The sequence below is a fragment of the Macrobrachium rosenbergii genome, chromosome 5 (assembly GCF_040412425.1).
Source record: "Macrobrachium rosenbergii isolate ZJJX-2024 chromosome 5, ASM4041242v1, whole genome shotgun sequence".
In the NCBI taxonomy this organism is placed as follows: domain Eukaryota; kingdom Metazoa; phylum Arthropoda; class Malacostraca; order Decapoda; family Palaemonidae; genus Macrobrachium; species Macrobrachium rosenbergii.
This window is the reverse complement of record NC_089745.1, coordinates 54206643-54221259: the sequence shown is the minus strand read 5'-3', so window position 1 is coordinate 54221259 and position 14617 is coordinate 54206643. Positions and strand designations below refer to the sequence as shown.

Sequence of the window (14617 nt, the reverse complement as noted above, 5' to 3'; positions counted from 1 at the left end):
ACACTACCATCATGGCAAATGTCAACAAATTTGGTGAGAGGTGGTCTGGCCTCTACTCAAGGTGATGTCAAAGGTGTAGCCACCCCCAAAATCCTTGTTAGCAGATACAAGCACAGAATCCAAAGGCAGATAAAGTCCTGAATACCAAAGATTTTTCCACCAATGTCTCCACCTTTCTCTATGAAAAGAACAAGGAAGAACCCTACACCAACTATTCCAAAGAGGAAGAGCACTCTCCACTGAACCCTTGAGGACAGTCTATGAACAGCAATGCGGTGGCCTTAGACCAGGATCTCCAAACGGTTTGGGGACAAGTTGTCATCTCTATCCTATCCTTTCATATGACCTAACCTTGAAAAAACACACTGATACATCTTTTCACCTGCTGTTCAGTTGTTTTAGTTTCTTTTCTCTAAAATGACATTTTCATAATAAAATAATGTTTCATATATACTTACCCAGTAATTACATAGATACTACTTTCTTTTAACCTGCAGCTCAAAGTTTTGAAATTGCAGGTCATGCTAGCTTTGTTTTGATTATGGCAATGTGCTCTGCCCACTTTCGGGTGTACGAGAAGGTACAACATAGCAAAGAGCTTCAATTTGTTTATGCCCTTATGTCCAATTGAGGGGAGGCGGGTGGGCTCTGATCATGTAATTACTGGGTAAGTATATATAAAGCTTTATTTTATTATAAAATGTCACTTTTATATAAGTAACTTACCCAGTAATTACATAGCTGATTCCCACATTGATGGAGGTGAGAATGTTGGACATGTCTACCCCAAAACATTATTAATAGTAATGAGTTTGAGAATAGAAATTTGCTAACACTGAATCAATGTTGTTGAATCTTACCTGATAAGAGAGCTACAAGTAGATACTGCCTCTGGTTAGCACTCGTCTTATCCAGTAGAGGTGAGGCGGTAAAGCCTTGAGCGCCTACTACTATAGTGAGTACTTTGTAGCGATGGACTAATTTCCAAGGGCTAGCAAAGTACAACAAGATGTCCCTGCCCAGGGCACAGTACCACACAAAATAACCAGAGTAAACAGTCACCATAACCACCAAAAAATCAAATTAAAAACACCAATACCCAACTGCAAAACCAAGAGACTGGAGGGTACTCCAAGTACATAGTACTACCATGCTCCCCAAAACTCAACACCCTAAGCAAGGCGAAGAGCTTAAAGAAAAGATATTGCTTTCTACAGTTCCTTCCCCAACACCACGCCAGCCGCGTAAAACAGACCCAAGGTACTGAATTGATCGTAAGTAGTCTCGATATCCCTTGAATAATGCGATGCAAACACTGACGTGCACTTCCAAAACGTTGCTTGCACAATTGACGTGAGGGGTAATTTGCACTTAAATGCCAAAGATGTAGTGACTGCTCTTATCTCATGGGGTTTTACCTTGAAAGAGGAGAGCGAGTCTTCGTTCAACATGGAATGTGCTTCGGAAATCAGATTCCTCAGAAAAAATGCCAGGGCATTCTTAGACAGGGGTCTACAGAGATATTTCACAGAACACCAAAGGTTTCTTGAAGTGCCACGAATGTCCTTCGTTCTGTGAAGATAAAACTTACTGGACAGAGTTCTTTCTTCTTCAGACGGCCCCACTATCTTGGACAAGTTCTTGATAGTAAAAGAACGAGGCCATGGATTCGATGGTGATTCGTTCTTAGCCAGAAAGTCTACTGGAAAAGGAGCAAACAGCATTCCCCTGAGAAAATCCTATGTTTCTGTCTAATGCATGGATTTCACCGGACCTCTTAGTGGTGGCCAAGGCGACCAGAAAAAGAGTTTCCCTGCAGAAAAAGTTTTCCTGGTTAGATCCCTTAAAGAGACAGATTGCATGGACTCAAAATGTGAACTGGAAAGCCACTTAAGGACCACGTCTAAGTTCCAGGACAGCAAAGGTTTTTCTTTAAGCTTTGCTGTGTCAAAGGACTTAATAAGGTCAGACAAATCCTGGTTTGATGATAAGTCCATTCCTTAATGGTAGAGGTGGAAAGCCCTTTAGCAGAGTGTAGGAACAGAAGAAAGTCCGCTATTTCTGCTAGAGGTCTCAGAAGAGGCTCCGTTATTTTGTCTGCACCAGGACCTGAAGATGGACCATTTTGCTTGGCAGACATTATCTGAAGACTGTGTCCTACACTTCGCAATTGCGTCTGCAGCCGTTCTTGAAAACCCCTTCTTTCGGAGCAGTTGCCTAACAGTTTGAACCCTGTTAGGGCCAGAGAAGACAGGTTTTGGTGGAACCGACAGAAGTGAGGTTGCCTGAGAAGTTGTTGCTTCTGTATCAGCAGTCTTCGGAAGTCCGCAAGAAGTTCTAGTAGATCCGGGAACCACTCTTTTGCTGGCCAGACAGAGGTTATCGAGATCATGGATAGGTTTTGATGAGACCACCATTCCCAGAAGTGAAAGAGCCGCACTCCTACCTGAGTACGGAGGACTATGTTTTCATTTCTTGAGGTAAGACTTGGAAGAGGACTTCTTGATGGAATGCTGTGGGAAACAGGTATAAGTTCTTGTTCTAGTCTGGGATCTAGAACGGGAGCTCCGAAAGAGAGTAGGTTGCAGTGGAGACGAAGGTCTGGGAGGAAGAGTCGAATCCTTGGGTCGTCTCGTAGACTGGGAGAGCAGGTCCTGAGTGTTCTTTTTCTGCAGGTCAGAGGCAATGTTCAGAACTGTAGCCTGTGGACAAAGATATGTCTTGTCCAAGAGGGAGAATAGAAGGGCCAATCTCTAAGACGGAGTGATGCCTTTCGAAGTAAAGGAGCACCAAAGCTCCCTCTTCTTAAGAATACCCATGGCGTACAGACTGGTTAACTCCTGCGTACTATTGCGAACGTCCCTGTCAATACAGAAGAGTACTCCCAAGAGATCCGACGAGATTTCTTGAGGTAGCAAAGAGCACTCTTAAGTTTGTGCGCCAGAGCGCCCATCACCCAGTCAAGGAAGCTCATCACTTCGAACACCTTAAAAATATTTTTAAGAAGGTGCGTAAGTTCTGAGGCCATGAACATAATTTTGGCTGAGGAGAAAGCTGATCTCCTAGCCGAGTCGATAGGCCCGGAGAAGTCTCCCTGAGAGGAGGCAGAGACTCCCAGGGAAGGAGCTTCCCCGGTTGCATAATTTGGAAGGAGGGAAACAAAAAACTGCTCTGCCTTGTTCCCTCTTCTCAAAACACCACCCTTCTATTTCATCCAGTGCCTTCTTTGCTGAAGAGGAAAGAAGCCTTCTTTGCTGAAGAGGAAAGAAATAATTTCGGTAATTTCGATGGACCGACTGAGGGGGCTTCCATAAAGAAGGTCGAAGCAGGAATGGAGGGAGTAGCTGGTGAAAAGAAGCTAGGATAAGTCACTAGCAGGAGTCTCAAAAGCACAGAGTACGCCGACAAAGGAGCATCTTGTTCTGGAACAACTTCTTCCTCAGAAGAGACAGGAGAAAGCGATAAGTCTGCTGTTGCTTGAGCCGTAGGAGGAGCCTTCTGAAGCAAACTGAGAATATTATCCAGTTTGCTCTGAATCGGGTCAACTGGCGGAGGAACAGTGTCTGAGACGACACTACTACGAAGCGGTGGAAGAGCGGGCGCCAATGGGCGCTCAGGTGGCGCTGTCGAGATGGGAGTCAGAGACGAAACCTATTGGAGAACGGGCGCCAGTGGGTGCTCAACTGCAAATGGGAGTTTGGGCGCTTCGACGCTAGATGCTGGTGCTGATTGTAGAGATGAAGGTGCTGGGTGCGCAACTCCTGATGCAGTAGCTCCTTTATTTGACAACGAATGTCTCTGCGCCACAAGGCGCTAATTTATGACCGTCGTCAGAGCAGAAGAGAATTGTTTCCAGGGTATCCTAGTGACTACAAGATGGACACGCTGAATCCTTGCCCTTCTTACAAGGAACAAGGGAAGAAATCCCAAACTCCACTGCACGCCGCTTTAGTGGGCGTGACTTGTCCGCATAGCACCGTGCGTGCCTTGGACTAACATCTTCGGAGCTGGAGGACATACAGTGAGCACTCACTTGAAGGCCTTTCCAATGACCTTTGGTTGCAGTCTGGGATTCATCACCAGACTGAACCGAGGGGGCGACTGCTTGGAGGCAGACCCCAACCGACCTCCCTTAGGCTGCCAGTTTGACTCCTCCCAGGTGCTGGGGAGTATGTCAGGGACCGTGGCCTAGGAGAATCGGCGGGCTGAACAGCCACCTCCTCCACTACCACTGCACTTGCACTTGGCGCCACGAGGCGCTCTGACTCACTTTTATCCATAAGCACTTTCACTGATGACGCTAATTTAGCGATCGATTGCACAATCAATTCAAAGCGAGTGTCGATTTTCTACTCCAGACTGACGATGGTGTTGGGGTCGGAGATGTGAGAGCCAGGTAAAGGACAGGGTTGCACAGGTGGAGGAGATGGAATGGGATCGGAAGAAATTACAGGTGCAATTGCATCCGACTTAGTGGATGAATCCTGACTAGCTAAAACTTTACTAGATTCCCTAGCCTATCTCTAGCTAGTTTCTTGAGATGTGCATCTGAAGTTTTCCACTTCTTAATATCCCAGTCATTACACTCCTCACAAAGTAAATATACTGAACATGTTTGTCCCCTAAACAGATACAAACAGTGTGCGAATTGTAAGATTCTTTAGTTAGTCTAGTATTGTAGCCTTTGCTGCAATACCTAATACTAGAACTACCAGTGTCAGACATCTTAGAAGGGTCTAATACAAGTCCAAAACACGGGCAAAGAGTTGTCAACCAATGATCAAACCTCACCTAACACTATCTTAATTATGCCGAAAGGTTACGAAAATAAATACCTCACCAACTGAAGATAAGGCAAACAATCAGCAAAGTATAAATTCCAAAATTCGAGCTGCTGCCAACCACAGTCCTTCAACTACAGTCGGCAGAAACAAATTGAAGCTCTTTGCTATGTTGTACCTTCTCTTACACCCGAAAGTGGGCGGGACACGTCGCCATAACCAAAACAAACTAGCGTGACCCGCAATTTCAAAATTTTGAGCAGCCGGTTAAAAGATACTAATAGCTATGTAATTACTGGGAAGCTACTTATATAAAATTTCTCTCTTCACAGTAGTTCTCTTATGTATCTCAAAATTTCTCGTAATATTTCTTTATGTATCCCCAAATCTCTCTTCATTTTCTGTATACCATATGAGTGGCGAGTGTAATAAGGTGCACGCCGTTTTTTAAAAATGATAAAACGCATTTAAAGTTTGCAACTATGAAAACGCTTATAAAAGAAAAAACCAGCCAAACGATTTCTATGAATCATACCTCATTTTAAAGGAAATTTATTCGCCTATTACATATGCAAAAATCATTATAGTATGTTTTGTCATTTAGCAGCCACAACCACAAAAAGTGAGGTAATGTAAGATTGTAAAGTGTTAATGAACACAATGAAAATGTTTTCTTCACGGCAATTAAAGCATGTTTTTGTGAAAACAACCTAAAATATTTATCCTAATAATGCTCTAAAATTATTATTATAACATATCTGAGTAAAATTTCCATGAAAATATTATAAAACAAAAACATCCTCCTAATCCAACGCACCTCCACTGGTTGCCGCTTGCCTCCTTTTTATGACGAGTCTTATGATGTAGCAGTGAGAACTTCTTTCCCTTTGTTTTGCATGGATTTTCATCCAGTAACATAAGGGGACAAATCAGGATAGTGCTGTACTTCATTTTCTGTATACCATATACACTAGGCAAACAATTAGGCTTTAGCCTTTTTCTTTCGGTCATATTTACCAGCTACACTTTACTTCCATTAACACTGAAATAATGTTAATGTCTTCACTTTCATGTTTTATGAAAAAACATTTCCTTTCACATATAACTGCCCAAGATGTATGAATATATGCAGTCTCCATATATGATGCCTCTAAAAAGGCTCAGTGAGACTAAAAATTTGTAGTGTATAAATTTCACAAACTCCATAACTCATTAGTTAAGCTAATTCAGTTAGTACTTACCATCTTTTAGTATCTTCCCAGCAAAGATAAGGCAAACTTGTTCCAAAGAAGAACTGAATTTCTCACTGACCATCTCACGCAACTGAAATTTAAATGACTTGATTAGTTTTTATGAACTAATACAAAACAAAGTAGAACACATCACCTTTGCTTAATAAAATTCTTGAATACTGTAACAAAGAATTATAAACATGAAATAACTTTAAATGAATATAACAAACATACTATGAAAAGTTATCAAAATTACAAGGTATCATTAACTAAACTTGGAAGCTTTTAGGAGTAAAATAGTGCAACCATACAAATTGGACATATTCTAATATTACAAGATTCTTCCACACACTATAACTTAATTCATGTACATGTACATATGTGATCTGCTAGACAATTATCCATCTAAAATTAAAAACTAAATTTTTATGCTCCACAATAAAACATATTTATTGTACTTATGCTATACTGCATTCCTGACTTACAGCAGTCACTCGACTGACAAAACAAAGCTCTCGTTATTTTCAGTTAAGCAGCCTACAACTGCAGACAGTTTTAGCGAGGTGAAGCAGTTGAGAATGAAATTAATCTAAGTGGCTTGCGAAAAGGACATTTCATGAAAAAAAAAAAAAAGAGGTCCGTAAAGTGAATGAACTAGGAAATTTAGGCCACTCTCAGTCACTCAGTTCTTACTCCTTTTGCTGAGCAGGAGTGATCTCCTCAGTCATCAAAAGGTCTCGCCCATGATGTAAGACTCATCTCCTCAGTCATCATTCTTCAGGTTCTAGTTAGTCATCTCATAACAGAAAACATGTTTCTCTTGGTATTTTAAGGAGCTTTTATTTATATTATAGCAACAATTGGCAACATTTGATGTCAAACTTGAGATAATCTAAGGACATGGGCTAGACCTTCAGTAACCATCAAAATGCCATTGAGAGGGGAGGTTTCTCTCGATGACGAAGTACAGTAGTACTGAGGCTTTCATTCGGAAATGGCACTGAAAGTAGTAGACTTGAACTATCATATAGTTCTGATAGTGACAGCAATGAATATAGTGATGTTTATTGTAACTTAGTTATAAACAAACCTACTTTAGATAATTTTTTTATTTTAGGCTTTAACAGAAATTATCATGGATCAGAGGAAATGACAACAAGAGGAAGCAGATATTTCAAGCACCTGGTGTATGTAAACACAGAAAACGTGATTCAATTTGTGAATGGAAGACCACTGAAGATTCAGTTTGTACAAAATCGGTGCTTGGATACTTTTATTGGAGATAATATTCTACAGAATACTAAGTCTATTTTTATTATTTTTGTGGAATTGGAATATAGAATTTAGGCCAAAGGCCAAGCGCTGGGACCTATGAGGTCATTCAGCACTGAAACAGAAACTGAGTAAAAAGGTTTAAAAGGTGTCACAGGAAGAAAACCTCGCAGTTGCACTAAGAATCAGTCGTTAGGAGAAGGTGGAGAGTAAGAAAAGAGATTATGAACAGAGGTACACTAATAGGGATGAAAAGGGTTGCAGCTAGGGGCTGAAGGGAGGCTGCAAGATCCTTACGTAATGGCTAGTGTACAGTGTGAGGTGCACTGATGGCACTATCCCCCTACGGGAATAATTTCTCTCGGGTTTTTTTCCAGATGAAATTTTTGGCCCACAGACTACATTCAAGGTTTGTAATAGTTTCAAACTGAATAAGATAAATAGCATTACTTTACCCAATGCTTTGAGAGGTATCACACTGAAATGAATCACTAATAAAAGCTACATAATTCAGTATTTGAATAATTACCTACATACTGTATTTGCTTATTTTATGACTCCACTATTATAAAACATCATAATTATGTAATAGTAGCATGTAATATTATAACAGCAATGAAAATAACAAAGAATTGAAGTACATATGTAAAAGGGAGTAAATTAGTCAGTTATAAGATTAGCAGGTCATGGATCTCATCACTCAAGGCAATAACAGGCTTGCAGCAAGAAGGTTAAGACAGTGAAAAGAGGGAGTTGGGGTGGTTGCACTGCAAGACAGAAAGATGAAGAAAATAAGTGAGATGAAACAAAATGATCTAGAGGTGGAACTAAGAGACTAACCCACAGTTGCATGAAGAAGTAATAGCTAGAGAGGCTGGACAGCAGGATGTACTAAACTATAGAAATTCTCTCTATCTCTATCTCTCTCTCTCTCTCTCTCTCCCTCTGTACCACATTAACTTCCTAATTTTGGTTCTTTGTTAGCTTTCTTATATTTCTGTGATAATTGTACAAGTCATGAATTTTACCCTACTTTTCTATTTACATTTTCTGTACATAGTTTATTATGAAAGTGGGCCAGGTTGAGCATTTTTCCGTCTGGGTTCTCATGCTATTGTAGGCCACCAGTGGTTCCTTTTTAAGCTGAAGAGGAATTGCCAGCATTGCTGGTCCAAGTCCTCTTCCAGGATTTCATTGATCCATATGACCCTGGCTTTGGAATAGGCATATATCAGACTGACCCTTGACCCCCTTACCAAAGTATTACTGGAATGGGATACTGCTTTCAAAAGATGTCTCCTCTTCCCTGCTAACCTTAAAGAGCTTAGCATCTCTAAAACCCTAAATATCATCCTTTTCCCAGGATGTTGGGGGATGAAACTGACATCCACAGCAACCAGTGAGTTCTAGGTCTCCTTATTGCCAGAGATCGTTCCCTTCTCAGCATTCAAGCTCTACTCTCCCCCTATCTATCATACAACCTTATGACTTACGGGGTTAAAGTAAACAGTGTTTTTAAAACATATTTTTTACAAAAAACAATTAATCACACTGTTATTGCCCTCCTTCCTTGCCTCTCAATCTGCAATACTGCCCTTCTCCCTTGCCCCTCAATCTGCAAAAGTGAATGAGCTGTCTTGTATAGCAACATCATGAGCTGTCTTGTATAGCAACATCCCAGGGTTTTGGTGGGCATAGTAGGGCCTCCTCCATCTACATCCAAACAAGTTAGTGCCACTGGGCCCAGCACAGAAATAAGGTTATCTTAAAGTTGGTGGTTTTGTACTGAAAACATTTTGAGTTGTAAAAGCAAGCATAACCATGAGCAACTGGACCAGGTTAGCCATCAAATCCTGATGTACTGCAAAAGAGATAAAATGAAGAGATGAACGAAGTTGCAACGATCACCTCCCTACATATAACTACTTACATAATCAACAATTTTCTCTTTAAATGAATTATTCTGGCTATGATGGCAGCATGGATAAGTAGGATGTGGCACACTGCATTTATACAAAATAAATCAGAGGCCAAGTAGGATGGCAGCAAACTAAGGTTTTATAAAGTTGTAGCCCTTTACGGAAGGATAAAGGAAGTCCAGTGATGATTACTCCATGGTGAACTTCACGTAAAGGGGAGGGTGTTGAAATGGCCACTCCAATCTCAAGATGTTAAAAATTATGTATCTTCTCCAGAAATGAAGCAAGCTTTTGTTGTGTGTCATCTATCAATCTGGCTTGTCACTGGCAAAGCTTACTGGATTATCCACTAAAGTCTTTATTTCTCACTACAGTCATTATTTCTAAGTCATCTACATAATCCAAATTTTACATAACCTAGGCCTCCATGTCATACCTGACGAAGGGTGACCCAACAAGCAGCTGATTGGCTTGATGTGGCAAAGCATATACTTTCTACATTTTCTTATTACATTTTTTGTGCATTTAACATGATTCTTCAATGCTATTAGGGATATTTATCACTCACTTGTGTTGTTTCTCCACTTCTTGAAATATGAAAAATTTTGGAAGTAATTTGTATTTTTCCTAACATACATAACTGAGGTCTTTACCCAGGAATTACCTTCAGCGCAAGCTGCATCAGGCTATTCTACACAACATGGCTGTTCAGTAGTTGAAATACCAGTAGGAAGGGTACCCCCACCACCTCCCTTCGCTGAGTTAAGCAATCACTTGCCTAATAGGCCAGGTATCAGAATGAGGGGTGGCTAAAGGTGGGCAATGCATGTAAAGACCTCAGGTTTGTAAGTTAGGGAAAATACCAATTACTTCTAACCTTTGTCATTTATTCCTACACGAATACAAACTATCGGTCTTTACATAGGGAGACTCACTGATTGGTGGGAGGATCTGAGTAAGCTTCGGGAACAATTGTTTGTTCAACTGTCAGACTTTCGGGCTTTTCGAAGTAATGGGTTTGGAAGGAAGATTATTTAAAAAAGGCTTGGAAGACCACTATGTTGGAAAAGGACCTATGGGCAATGTCCCTAAGGTAAGAGGAGGTGAATGTTGTCTGGCGGAACCACAATCCTGCTCTCAATACACCTGATGTACTGACTGGTTCTTCCTGAATGCAAGGGACAGAGCAATGCCCCTGACTTCGTGAGCTCTGGGCTGGAACATACCCGAATCCTCTTCGTTTGACGTTGAGTATGCCCACTTGAAAGTCTCACAGAGAGATTGTGCTCTTGGACACCTCTTTCTTGGTTTTGCCAGTGCTAACAAAAAGTTGCTGACACCCAGGCCTAACCTGTTGAGTCCTCTTAAGGTAGAACCGCAGCACTCTAACTGGACAAAGTAGCATCTCGTCTGGTTCATTACCTACAAAGTCCTCTAGGGAGGGGATAGAGGACTCGAATCTAACGTCAGGGGCCGATGGATTCTGAGCCTTTGCTACGAATTCCAGGATAAATTCAAGCGAAACAGATCCCCATCCCTTCGAGCGTTTGACATTACAAGAAAGACCATGGAGTTCGCCTACTCTCCTCGCTGATGCCAGGGCAAGCAGAAAACAATCTTGAGTGTCAGATCTGTCTGATGACTCTCATGGAGGCTCGTAAGGGGCCTGAGTTCCCTGGGAGGGCAAAACTTTTCGAAGCTTCTCATCAGCATGACAATCTCCCATGAGGAACAGAGATCTATGCCTTTTAGGCATGGCACTAGGTCTAGGGTGGCTCTGTATCCCTTAACTGCTGAAACAGAGTGATGCTTCTCTCAGTGAATGAAAACAAGAAAGTCCACTCCCTGCTGAATAGCTCCTACCGGAGAGAAACCCCTTCCATGACACCAACCACAGAAGATGGCCCATTTTCCCTGGTAGACGTCAGCAGAGGATTTCCAAATATATCAAGACATCTCCGATGTTGCTCGTCGAGAAGAGCTTCAATCGCGGGAGACACTGGATAGTATCCAATTGTGAAGGGATAGGGACTCTACAGACTGGTGGAACCTCCCTGTTTGGGGTTGGCAAAGGAGGTTGTGCCAGGGAGGAATTTCTCTCGGTGCCTCAGATAGCAGAGCTAGCAGTTCTAGGTACCATTCAGCATGTGGCCATTTGGGAGCCACCAGGGCCATTCTGAGATTCGTGGTGATCCCTGTTGATCACTTGACGAATAACACAGAATGGGGGGGAAAAGCACACGCATCAAGATTGTGCCAGGTTGTGAAGAAATCTATCAGTGGATGTCCCCAATGGTCAAACAATCTCTCCACGATGTCTGGGTGTTGGGACCATTCTGTTTTGATGGCTGAATTTGTCTGCCATTATATTCCTCTTGTCCACTGAGTGTGCTACTGCCCCTTGTGCACTTGCACCGTCAACTGAAGCTGAAGGGACACTAATTCCCCTCTCTTGTTGACGTATGCCGCTACCATGATACTGTCGCTCATCAGTACCATGGAGCGCCCCACCACTCGATCCCGAAACTCTTGGAGAGCTAGGAGGGCTGCCTCGAGTTCCAGGATGTTCATGTGGAAGTGCCTTTTGTTCTGATTCCACATGCCCGAAGTGAGTAACTCCTCCAGGTGTATGCCCCATCCCTCCCTCGAAGCGTTGAAGAATAGAAGCATCTTGGGAGGGGGAGTGTGAAGCTGAACTCCTATTATGAGGTTCCTGTTGTCTAGCCACCAGGGTACGTCCTGTCTCACTTCTCTCGAGAGAGGAATGAGAAGGGACGGTGGATCCCTTGCTTGAGACCAGAACTCCTTCATTCTCCACTGAAGGGAACAAAGGTGAAGCTTCCCATGAGGGACCAGCTTCTCCTAAGACAACAGGTGACCAAGAACAACTTGCCACACCTGGTTGTTCCTGTCGGGACAGAAGTGATTACGCTGCCCCCAGAACCTGCTGACATGGGAATCTGAGGGGAAGGACTCTCACTGCTGCCATATCTATCAGCATGCCCAGGTACATTATCCTCTGCTTGGGTATAAGGTCTGAATCATTGAGATTTATCACAATGTCCAGGCTGCAACAAAAATCGAGAAGACGATCTCTGTCCTGGAGCAACTTCAAACAAGAGTTTGCTAGGACTAGCCAATCACTGAGATACCTCTAGAGACGTACCCCGTATGAACAGGTCCAATTCGATACAAGGGTGAACACTTGCTTAAACACCTGGGGAGTGGCTAAAAGCCCAAAACAAAGTGCCCCCAAATTGGTAGACTGTCCCATTGAGGATAATGCGGAGTTACTTGCAGGAGGACTGACAGATGGGTATCTGGAAATATGCATCCTGCAGATCACTGTAAGCATGAAGTTGGACTCCCTGATGGCCGCGAGCACTAAACATGTCATTTCCATCTTGAACAGTGTTTGGTGAGTGAATAGTTCAGGGCAGATAGATCTATGATCGGTCTCCATCCCCCTGATGCTTTCTCTACGAGAAAGATCCTGTTGTAAAAGCCCGGAGACCAATCTGTCACAACTTCCACGGCACCCTTCTTCAGCATCACCTTCATCTTGACCCAAAGTATGGGGTGCTTCAGCGAGCCGGGAACATATGTCTGTAGATGGACCAGAAGGTTGGTGAAAGGTGGAGGAAACTCAAAGGGAAGTAAATAGCCTACCCCCTTCTTTTCCCTTTACCTCCTCTACCTGGTTGGGCAGAGGGCTGAAAGGGATGCTGGTTTGCACCCTTCCTGACTGGGGAAGAAGGCAGGGAATTCCTACGAGGGACCTTAGGATTCTGGGGGTTTCCTAGGACCCGTGGAGGAAGGGCCAGCCTGTCAAAGAGACTTGGGAGAGCACTTCATCTCTCCTCTTAAGCGTCAAGTTTGCCCACAGGTTAGCTGTCTGGTGGGCTAGGTAGGTGATCATCCTACCACTAGACATAAACAATCTGTTCAGGTTAGCCACATCTTCGTTAGTGTGCGACGAAGAAGAAGTGATAACCTTAGCCATGGTAGTAGATCAATGGTCCAGCCAAGAGACTGCTTGAAACACTGCCACGGCAGTCATCTCCAAAGTCGCTGACTCATGATGTGAGAGGGAGATGCCCTCCGCATGGAGCTGCTCCAACAACAGACCAAGACTGAGACAAACTAAGTCTGGGTCAACCTGTGCTGTCGGAACTGACCTCTCCAAGGAATTATATAATTTCTTCTGGTGAGGGAGTGAAGGAAGCAGCTTGAACGAGTGGCTGGCCCGAAGTGGGTTCTCCCTCCCAGAGACGGGAGAACTTGTTGGCCTAGGACCGACTCGGCAAGCTCCAACCATAGCAACTCAATTGAGGGTGAGGATTCCTTGCTGGCGCTAACCAGTGCTTTGAGGCCTGAAGGAACAACCTCATCAGAGGACAAAGTCTCTTCCCCGAGATTGTTGTACTGATCAATCAGCTTGACAATTGAGACCAAACTGGGGGTTTACGAAGGGCTGCGATAGGAGACCAAATCCCAATCGCCAACCCGAGTCCTGCCCGTTCTACGGCTCCTGGGATACCCCCAAGGTTAGAGGAACATGTGAGAGGGGCCTAGCACCCTTCACGGACCTGCCAGAGGCTGAAGTCTCGGTAGGAGAGGAAGGCCATGGATGACTGTCGACCTGCGGTGGCAATCAATACACGGGTCTGGGAGAGCTCCCATCACACGAAGATGAACACGGGTTGTCCCTGGGAGAATACACACGATCCCGCGAATGCGCTTGGAAGCTATCCCTGGAAGAGTAGGCCCGGTCATGCAAATGCAAGCAGGAACTGCCCCCAGGAAAGTGATCGCGCATTCTTGAGCAATAGTGTTGGCTGTCCCAATGACATGCTGGAATCTTCTTCAAGGCCGAGGCCTCTACGCACGAAGAAGATTTAACAGGGGACCTCCTCCATGCTCTGTTGGGCATGAGGACTCTACAGTTGGCATCATCGTCACAGGACCCTGTCCTCCGATCAACCAAGGCGTGGCTCATGGGACACCACGTCTCTGGTCATCGGAGTTACACTCACACTCTCTTTGCAGGCTGCATCCTGGTCCATAGACTGTGAATGCTTATTGTAGCCGCGCAGGTCTGTTGGAACCTGAGCATAAGAGCCTTTGGTGGCATGGGTTGGGGAAACCCGCGCATGCGGAGCATCAGAGGCATAGGAGTCCGCAACAGATGACGTTGTTACGTCGGGGTCCATGATAGGGATGAGCTTCCAGGACGAATCCTTGAGCCCTGTGTAGCAGAAGGTTCTTCCACAGACCTGGAGACATCCAGTGTCTAGTACCTGTGCCTTGGATGTAGGTGGACGTGAAGGATCCACGTACACGGACTTGATTTGTGGAAGGGAAGCCGCACCATGGCTGATCCGTGCACAGGCTGCTTCCGCACCTCGGATGT

General features: G+C 43.9%; 1 protein-coding gene across 3 annotated transcripts in view; it reads right to left on the bottom strand.

Annotated features, from left to right (window-relative positions):
* The window catches only part of Ubqn (ubiquilin), a 105362-nt gene that overhangs the window by 42778 nt on the left and 47967 nt on the right, over window positions 1-14617 (bottom strand). For all 3 annotated transcript variants that reach the window (XM_067104395.1, XM_067104396.1, XM_067104394.1), the window contains one exon: window positions 6023-6104. In XM_067104395.1, the coding sequence (XP_066960496.1) occupies window positions 6023-6095 (73 nt within the window). In that variant the 5' untranslated portion in view covers window positions 6096-6104. The remainder of the gene's footprint in view (window positions 1-6022; window positions 6105-14617) is intronic.